This window comes from Epinephelus moara, chromosome 19 (genome assembly GCF_006386435.1).
Source record: "Epinephelus moara isolate mb chromosome 19, YSFRI_EMoa_1.0, whole genome shotgun sequence".
Lineage (NCBI taxonomy): Eukaryota > Metazoa > Chordata > Actinopteri > Perciformes > Serranidae > Epinephelus > Epinephelus moara.
Window position 1 is genome coordinate 4352252 of NC_065524.1, and position 10346 is coordinate 4362597.

At 41.3% G+C, this 10346-nt stretch overlaps 2 protein-coding genes across 3 annotated transcripts in view; both read left to right on the plus strand.

The window, feature by feature from the left end:
* The window catches only part of si:ch211-195b21.5 (uncharacterized), a 39081-nt gene extending 33575 nt beyond the window's left edge, over positions 1-5506 (plus strand). The window contains exon 8 of the mRNA XM_050070682.1: positions 4579-5506. Coding sequence (XP_049926639.1) covers positions 4579-5118 — 540 coding nt within the window. The 3' untranslated portion in view covers positions 5119-5506. The remainder of the gene's footprint in view (positions 1-4578) is intronic.
* The window catches only part of borcs7 (BLOC-1 related complex subunit 7), a 1032483-nt gene that overhangs the window by 314764 nt on the left and 707373 nt on the right, over positions 1-10346 (plus strand). The gene's annotated exons all lie outside the window — the stretch shown is intronic.

A 10346-nucleotide genomic window follows, 5' to 3' on the forward strand; every position in this document is an offset into this window, starting at 1 on the left:
AAGAGCATCGTGATTTCCATCAGAGTCTTCATCACTGCTGCTCCTGTTGTCAGTACTACTGCTGCTTTCATCACCTGGTGTAGAAAAAAGAAATCACTGTATAAGAGTGCAGACATTTTTATCTATATTATATACACATCTTGTACACATGGTTACATTCACAAACATATGGCCATGTGTAAATGGCAAAAAGCTGAAACTCTACAAGACAATTATAGCATTATTACTGCTGTTTTTTTTTATAACATTATCTATTTGGCCTGTTGCTTTAGGACAGCATGAAGTGGGGAAATAGAGAATGGGAGAATGACACGGGCCGCAGGCTGGGATCGAGCCCGCGACCACTGCGGCGAGGCAGTGCCTCTGTGCATGGGGTCTGTGCATGCTGCGTACAGACTACACTCCTAACCAGGTGATGAAACCGGCAGCAATAGGCCGTCGGTAGCTTAGTGGATAGTGCTAACGTGGTGTAGGAGTGTAGTCTTCATCACTATCCACACTGGCAAGACAGCTGTCGTCACTTTTGACTGGTGGAACCCTGGTTTGAAGTCCACTTGGTCGCTTCCCATAGAACATAGATGAATTCATTTTGTTCTGTGCTGTGGAAAAGTACAAAAATTGCATTTATATCCCAGCATGCTACTTTTATAATGTTTATAGAAATTAACTAGAGTGGCATTTTCCAAAGAAAATGCATGTGAGTGCTGAAATCCACCTAAATACAGCATTATTTCTGTGCTGCCGTTATGGCTGAATGTGGCGAATTTGCGAGTCGCGTCAAACATAAATCTTCAAATAACGTAAAAATTACTCTCCACATGAAGTCTGTTCCAATATGTCAGCTGTAGAAGCAAACAGTAAGCTGGCACGTATTGTTACCTTAGCACAACTTACCTCATATTGAACAATTTCTCCAAAGTTGCAGCCTCCACACGCAGCGGTTGTTAACCAAAGCGTTAGCTTCCATGAACCGGATGTAGTTGTCACTCCGACCGGTCCGACAAGAAACCAGTGCTTGCAAAAGAAAATAACTTGGCTTCCGGAGAGATGGAAATATTGAAAGTGTATGAAAGGCCCGAATCCGGTCCGTTATCCGTTTTTTCATTTTGGTTCTGGAAACACATACTGAAAAAACAAGTCATTATTTTGTTTTTTCATATTTGGTTTTATTTTGAAAAACAAAGGAACGAAGGATACAGGGATTACTGCTGCACGCCGGGTGATCACCTGACCATATGTGCTGCACACACCAGGATAGCTTGTGGGCGTAATGTCAACAACCTCCACACACTACAGGAGATGTAGTCACGTTCACAGGCACACACGTTAACATTTATTTAGGTTAAATCGCAGCCTTTTGTGCGGTTATGTAATCGCACAGCCTGACATAGTGATTGCAACAGCGATCAGATTAATCGTGCAGCACTACTACATACAGACAGCTGTCATTTCAGCTTATTAGTAACAATTCGCTATCAGCCGAACCAGCGTGCTGTCCTTGTGTAAGACATAACGTTAGTGTCAGTGGATGACAGACTGTGGATGGAGCATATTGAATATCGCTGTCTACATGTTTATATGTTCATGCTTTCTGAACACATGTATTGATAAATTATTGGCTTCTTACTCGCCAAGGTTTAATTGCACTTACAGTAATAAGTGTGGCTGCCATCAGCTCGAGTCATTTACAAGTTATCTTCACTTTGTTTCCACCGCCTCCGCTTGGCTGTTCACCGGTATATGTGGAGGAGTTCAGCGCCAGCACAGAGGAGAGCCGATACTGTTAGCACTTATCAATACTATGGTCTTTGATAATTTAGCCCCAGAGCTAATTTAGTACCGGGTTTCGGTACCCCTCCTTAATCAGAACACAAACGAAATGAAGCTTGAGGAAATTAAATAAAGTTTACAGCGGCTGCCCGTGTCAGGAAGTGCAGAACGCTGCAAGTGTGTATTCCACCAATCAGCTGTCTTCAGCACACAGCCCCGCACCTCAAGAGTTGCCGGTAATCTGAAAAGTCCTACTCCCCTACTAGGTACTTTTTTCAGGGAAAGTTTGGGGTTGAGGGAAAGTTTTTTTACCAGGGTAATTTAGGTGGAAATGCGCTGAGGTTTTTCAAAATCTCGAACCAAGAGGAGTAAACATGAAGTCTGACAGGTAACTTGTTGATTAGACAGTTTTGATGTTTGTCATCCTGCATCATCTGGACCCATGTGAGGAAATCAAATTCTTGTGACTGACAGAAGTTTATGCAGCAGCACTTTAATGCGTCTGAAGTGTTAATATTTCTGTTCTTTGGTTTCACAAAGAGCTCATAGAGGAATTAATGATTGTAGGCATTATTAGTAGGCTATTATTAGACTGCAAACCAATGGCATGTTATGAATAATGACAAACAAGAGACAGGATTAAAAGAATGTGTTTTATAAAGTGATGATTTGGGACTTAATACTGTAATGAAAATGCTCAACTTCAACAAACACTGAAATGAAGAGACTCGGAGAACCACGGAGAAAAGTTACAGCCAATGGGATTACTTTAATTGCAGCATACAACTCAGCAGCATTGTAGATCACAGCAGAAACCTGCAGGAAACAGTAGAAACAGCCCCGCTTATCCAACTTACAAATGCTTTTATACTATTTGAGTGAGTGGGCGTCTGTTCGTTTGTGTGTGTGTGTGTGTGTGTGTGTGTGTGTGTGTGTGTGTGTGTGTGTGTGTGTGTGTTGTCCCAATAGGTTTGATTTCTTAGGAAACCTAAATGTTTTCTGTCCTGTTTGATTTCCAAGAACTTGATTGCGCAAGAACTACTCAATTTACCAAAACAACTCTTTATAAGGAGTCCTTCTTACTGCCAAATCTGACATTCGATCAACTGCTTCTAAGATCTTGTGCAACTGACATTATTTTCACCTTTGATATAGAATGATACATTATCTGCCTCTGGGGATCACTGTCACACACTTTTTATTGGACTTAATGAACAATGTACACAGAGTCAGAAATAATGATGGCAGTTTTAACAGCTTTTTAAATAGGGAAAGTACCCACACTGACATGCATATGTGTTACCATGGTCACATGTATGCATTAGCATAAATAGGTTATGGGATATACGTGGCCTTTATCAGGATCAGTTATGAAATGGCAGACAGACTTCATGATCAGAAGATGGATTGTTACTGGTTTAGCAGTTGAAATCATGCTAAAATCACATCTGCTGTCATAAAATCCTGTGGTTGGTTTGTTTTCTTTCACACCATAAACTAACTGCACCAGAGTCTGTTTGGAAGTGGACCCACCTTTTCGAGCCGTTTCAGTTTGGTTGTTTGGTCAGCACCAGGGGTTTGATTGACAGCTTTCACACTAGCCCAAACTAACCGTACTTACCACGCAAACGGACCTGGGTTTGTTATAACCGAAACAAACAAGTTAGGTGTAAAAGCGCCCTTAAACATTGATATCAGCCCAGAGTTTCACAGTTGGTGCATCCCTAATTTTAGTTTTGGTGACTGTAAGATAAAATATAATATAGTTATATTAGGTACTATATTCTTTTAGCAAAAGGGTGAGGGGGAAGTCCTGAGCATGCTTTAAATAAACTGGTCTTTGACCAAATGTTTATACATGTCGAGAATGGCCACATTAAAAGGTTTTGTGAAAAGGTGATGACGTGAGTCGTAAGGCCAAAATGTCAACTTTGTAGACCTAATTTAAAGACAGCCCATGTAACTCCCTAATGGCAGTGGCCCTCTAGCAAGACAGTGCGCTATGTCATACCACAAAAAGTGCTCAGGAATGGCCGAGGAATGTGGCAAAAAGCATTGACCTGGCCTCCAAATTCCCCAGATCCTAATCTAATCAAGAATCTTTGGAACGTCCTAGTTCCCCACCTCACAACCCGCAGAACTCAAAGGTTCGGCCACCGTCATCCTGGTGACAGACACCACAGGACACTCCCCAGAGGTCCTGTATCCATGCCTTGACAGGTCAGAGCCAAGTTCAATCCAAGGAGGCCCCACTGTGGATCAGGGTACCATAATTGCTCAATCAGACTTGGATCTGGGGAATTTTGAGGCCAGATTGACACCTTGAACTCTTTGCCACGTTCCGCAGGCAGTTTTTGTGGTGTGGCATGGTGCATTGTCTTGCTGGGGGGACCACTGCCATCAGGGAGTGCTGTTGCCTTGAGGGGGGGTACTTGGTCTGTAACGCTGTTTGGGTGGTTGGAGCATGTCAAATGGCATCCACATGAATATTGGGACCATAGGTTTTCCAGCAGAACATTGCATTGTAACAAAATTATATATGTTATTCACTTCACCTGTCTGAGATTTTAATGTTTTTGGCTGATAGGTGTAAATCCCTTGATAATATCAACTCCATGGATTTTTTTAATCTCACAACAAACTTTATCACATTTTATGAAAAGCAAAATTGGTCATCCAGCACCTTCAGATGCTGGGGTTTAGCTACCACCTCTGTCTTAAAGATGCCATAAACTCTTTGTTTTTTTTAATCTTCATGTTGCAGAATTGTTTTATGTGTTGTTGGTTTTTTTTGTGTTTTTTTTGCAGAAAGTGCAGACAGACAAGCATGCTGGAGACAGCGAGGGATACTCGCACCACTTTAGCAACAGCACTCCACACCCACGTCCCTCAGACAGGAGAGACCACAAGGACTATGGTTATGATAGAGATTCAGGAGACCACAGGAATTACAGAGACTACCAACGAGACAAGAGGGACGAAAGACATCACAGAAGTAAACATCACGATGACTGCAGAAGCCACAGGGCTGGGCAGGAAAACATCTCCCTGAAAGAGGAGATGAGAAAGGAGAGGATGCTCATAACGGTGTCCCGTGGAGTGACACCACCTCCAAACATCAAGGTTAAGGAGGAGGTGAGCAAGGAGCAGACTATTGGAAGTCATAGCAAAGTCAAAGTGGAAGACACAAACAGCAAGGGAAAGTCATCCAAAGGCAAACGAGAAAAAGATGGCAAAGATGAAAGCAGTGATAGTAGTGATGATGATAAAGAAAAAAGGCCAAAAGAAAAATCACCCAAAAAGAAAAAGAAGAAGAAGGAGAAAAAGAAGAAGAAGGAGAAGTCCTAGTTGTTGTATTAATGCTTTTCACTTCCCACATCCATAATAGACTGACCCCTGAGATGATGTTGGCAGCTTGTTGCTGTCCAAGTTTCTAAACTTAAAGATCCAGGTGTTATCATGACAGTCCTGGGAACCATGTTGTCCTTTATTTCTCTCTCCCCAGTTAGTTGTTTTTTATTGTTGTGAATGTGTTGCTGTATGGCAGGCCCTCACATCCTGGATTCTTGTTTTATTTTGTATACAGGTTCATCTGTCTCAGTACCTTTGCTATTGTTTGCATATTTTCAAATGACCAACAGCATTGTAGTTTTAGAAATGACGTGTGTATTCTGCAGTTGAGTTCCATTTTCTCACTTGTCTGCATTTTTCATCAGAAATATAAGTTGACAGATGAGTCTGTCTCCTGTGGTGACTTTCTATCATAATGAATAGTATGTGTACAATATAATTTTGTCATTAAATGATTAGATGAATGCTTTTTATCTTTGCAGTGTGTTGGCCTTAATAAATGACCAAAACACAATTCTTGACGTAGTGATAGAAAGTAATCTGCTGTTGAGAGTAATGCTGAAATTCCTATACAACTAGGTTCATTTAGTATTAAAATGTTTTCTCGGCTACGCTGTGGAGGCAAATGTAAAGGTGCCTGTATTGTAATGATGCACAGGTCAAGGCTTTTTAAAGCCGCACCAACCTAGCCTATTACAAGAACCAATCTCCCCTTAACTGACCAATAAACATATGTGTTAATCAATGACCCGAACTAAAACCGCAAACCTGCAAACCAGAGCTGAAAGTTTCTGGTATTACCAACCTACTTGTTGTTGACTATATTGTATGTAATTTCCAGTAAATTGCACAATATAAAACCCTTTTTTTTCTGTTTGAAAAGTAGCCTAGAAACGTAGTAAAACAGCAAGTACTCACCCATCTTTTAAGTGGTTACGTCTTAGAAATGATAATGCCCGCACAGTTTATATCCTATGTGGTTCTTTTACATGAGTGCACACCCGATAGGTACAGTGGTTTGTTTTACATGATGTTACAGAAGTGCATTCAGTGTGGACAGAGAGGCACTTGGTTGCTGTGAGGACACAGCGTTAGGTCTACATATTTCAGAGGGGAATATTTTTACCAGACTGTGCGTATCTGTGCGTTCCAATACATGTGCTACGATACTATATAGTATATGCCAGAAGAAGACTTAGTATGTTCCAATACATAGTATGTCAAATGCAGTATGCCAAAAATACCAGGATGTTCTACTACATTCAATTGTATTTGCAAAATGCAGACCAGCATGCTTTTCTGGCTATTCTGTGCCACAGTTGTCTGCACAGTGGGCAATACGTCACATTGATAGAGCTACAGACAGATGGCTTACCAGTGGACATTGATGGTTGACAGCATATTCATGTGACCAAATGACCAGTCGAATAGTAATAATAAAAATATTGTTAGTATGTACAAAATAATCATAAAGATTACACACAACAAAAGGACATAATTATGAAAATAATGATGACAGAAATGCTTAAGTTCACTGTTGTTAATGTAATATGTTAGGATCTAAAATGTTTGTAGTTATTACTTAAAAGTTAAAACTACAAACACTCCAAAGTAACAACTGCAGGGCTCTCCGGGTCGACCTCCTTCTCTGACAAGCTTTGTGAACAGTGTTTTGTGTGATCTCCAAGGTAACAGATACATGTGTAAGAGGGTCAAAGTTCAGAGCGTAATTTAATGAGAAAGTAGTATGTTCCAATTGTGTGCATGCAACAGTTCGTACTTTTTAGCGCAGCTGCAAACAATCACAACAACAATACAGTAAACAGCATTAAATCACATACAACAAGTTAAACAGTCTTGCTTAGACTGTAAAGCTGTGATAAAGCTATGCCCAGTTGTTACATTACCGATCCTTGAATGGATGGAAGAAAGAGTCGCTTTATGGTGTGCTGCTTTGTTAGCCGGCAGAGGAAGGCTGGAAAGAGCTGTGGTTCCAGATGCAGTCTTTGTTGTGTCCTTGCTCCAAAGGTGCAGATCCAAGGAAGCCTGTCGCTTGGGGTCCTTGCAGAGTTAGATGTTGGGGTGCTAACTCAACTTGTTCTCCTTGTTGCTGGAAAGTTAATTGCAAATCTTGTGTTTCCTCCTGCAATGAGCGAGGGCAAGTCGTGGTCCAGGAGAAAAAGAGAGGCCTGTCTGGGCCCAGGAGGGAAGAGGGCATCTCTGGGCTTGTCCACAGCTAAGGACGAAGAGGAAGATTTATGAGAGAACACAACTTTCCTGAAGTTTGCTTGGTGACATTACAAAGGGGCATGTCACTGTGAAAGTACTGTCCAATCAAGTTTGACGACTAACATCATCCTTGGTGACATGAACCAATGCACTCTGAAAAACACGCTGAGAGACTTCCATCAGTACATCACATGCCCCACCAGACATAATAAAATCTTAGATCTCTGTTATGGTAATGTTAAAGATGCATATAAATCCATCCCCCTTCCGCCTCTAGGTTCCTCTGACCATAACTGCATACATCTCATCCCTGTCCACCACACTGTACTGAAGCGAGGCAAAGTGCAAAACCTCAGAGTGAAAGTCTGGGATGATGACGCCTGCCTCACTTTACAGGGTTGCCTGGAGGTCACAGACTGGGAGATGTTTAAGGAGTCCTCTGCTGATTTAGATGAACTGACTGATGCTGTGAGTAGTTTGGTCTCATACTGAGAAAAGTGTTATACTAGAAAGAAATGTGAAAACTTATCCCAACAATAAGCCGTGGGTTTCTAAGTCACTTAAAGACCTTCTGTTAAGAAAGAAAAAAACATTTAGGGAAGGCAACAGACAAAGCTGTAACCTGCAGAAGGAAATTAAGCATGAGATCAGGACCTGCAAAAGGCAATATAAGGAGAAAATTGAGTGTCAGCTCAAAATGAACAATCTAGGCTCTGTCAGGGACAGCATGAAAACAATCACTGGGACCAAAGAATGTGGTAGGAAGAAAGTTCAGTTAAATGGTTACAAATCAGATGCAGAGCTGGCCCAGTGCCTTAATGATTTTTATGTCAGATTTGATGCCCTTGATTTTATTAATAAACATTCTGAGATTAAATATTGTCTCATGTCAGCCCCTCCTCTGAGCCCTTTCTTTGATGAGGACGATGTAATTAGGTGTTTTAAAAGGTGTAAACCGAAAAGCCCTGGCCCTGATCACAATGGTGGTCGCCTGTTAAAAACCTGCGCTGACCAGCTTGGCCCCATTTTTAATTATATTTTTAATAGGTCTCTTTCCCAGCAGAAGGTGCCATCTCTATGGAAGCAGTCCATAGTGGTGCCTGTTGCCAAAACAAACAGTCCTACCACATTGAATGATTTCCGGCCGGTGGCTTTAACCTTTATAGTTATGAAGCAATTTGAGAAGTTGGTCAAAGCAGAGTTACTAGTAAAGACTGAGCATTTGCTAGACCCTATTCAGTTTGCCTATAGAGCTAAGAGAGGAGTACAAGAAGCTACTGCTACTTTACTTAACCTTGTCTATAGGCATTTAGAAAGCAGCAAGACTCATGCCAGGCTGTTTTTTGTCGACTTCTCGTCAGTCTTTAATACAATCCAGCCTCATGTTCTAGCTGACAAACTTGTGAACTTCTTTGGTCTGGATGCATGGTTTGTGGATTGGATTCTTGACTTCCTCACAAAAGGATCCCAACAAGTAAGAGTCAATGGAACACTGTCCAGCTTATTAACATTCTCCACCAGCTCACCTCAAGGTTGTGTTCTGTCCACCCTTTTATACATCTTGTACACAAATGACTGTTGTAGCCACCACACTGACAGATTCATCATAAAGTATGCGGACGATTCTGTTATCGTCAGCCTGCTTAGTGATGATGACGTCGGTCATGGCCAGGTTCTTGACGATTTTATATCTTGGTGTGATGAAGCTTTCCTCCAAATCAATGTTTCTAAAACAAAGGAGATCTGTATAGATTTTAGACGACCCTCTCCAGTTCCTCAGCGTAGTGTTGTCCACAGCCAGCCAGTTGAGCTGGTGACCAATTATAAATATCTAGGCACCATAATTGACAGCAAGTTGAAATTTAATGTGAACTGTGAATTGCTGTGCAAAAAAGGTCAGCAACGCCTCTTTTGTCCAAGGAAGCTCGCCAAATTTCAGGTTGATAGGACTTTGATGAAAATGTTTTATAGTGCTTTCATTGAGTCATTTTTTTCCTTCTCCATCATTTGTTGGTATGGAAACCTTGGTAGCAAGGACAAGAACTCCCTCGGGAGAATTGTACAGGTAGCTTCTAAAATAGCTGGGGTGAAATTCAATAGCCTGGATGACATTTTTAACAAACAGGTGCTTAAGAAAGTGAAATCCATTTGTATGGGTGATACTCATCCTCTCAGCCAAGAGTATAAGCTGCCTCCCTCTGGCCTGCGCTTAACAGGTATACGTTCTCCTTTGTGCCTACCTCCACCTGGGCTCTAAATTCCATGGAGAGGAGGAGGTAGTTGCTGCTATATGTTTATGTATATGGTGGTCTCACTTGGGTGTGACCATGAGGCATCCTGTGGAGATGGATGTCAAATAGCTCTCTTTGTTTGAGGAACAAAGGGCATGCAGAGAAGAAAAGCCTTCACATATCCAGTGTAGATTTTAAAAATGACAAATCATCTTTGGTCCCATGAATCCCAACACTGTTAATAAGCAGATCATGTCTCATGCTTGTTAAACCAAGCTTAAACATGCTTAAACATAACCGCAACAATAATGCCACAGCCTGCCCACTTGTTTATGAGAAAATATCTACAATATGAGCCTTTTTTCACATTCTGACTTGTCATAGTGGGAAACTATTTTAAGTTATTAATATTAACAAAAGCTGCCATGCCATGATTTCTGCTTTGAAAAGGGTTTAGGCAAATTGGTTTCAGATGTGATTAGTTGATTATTTACACCTGTGAATGATAAATCAATAAATTGAGGAATATGAAGATTTTCTTTGGTCATGAGATGGAGTCAATTCACTAAAATGGCACAGACAAAGGTTTTTGTGACAGTACCCAGATAGCACACATACATCTGGCCGACGTCGGCCTGAGGACGACACATCGGCCCTGAATTTATAACGTCTGACAAGCGTGGGCCGCATGGGCGGATATCTTTAAATTTAATACTCTTTTGTCCCAGCTCATCAAACGTCTCTGTTACGTCGGCTTTGGGTCGG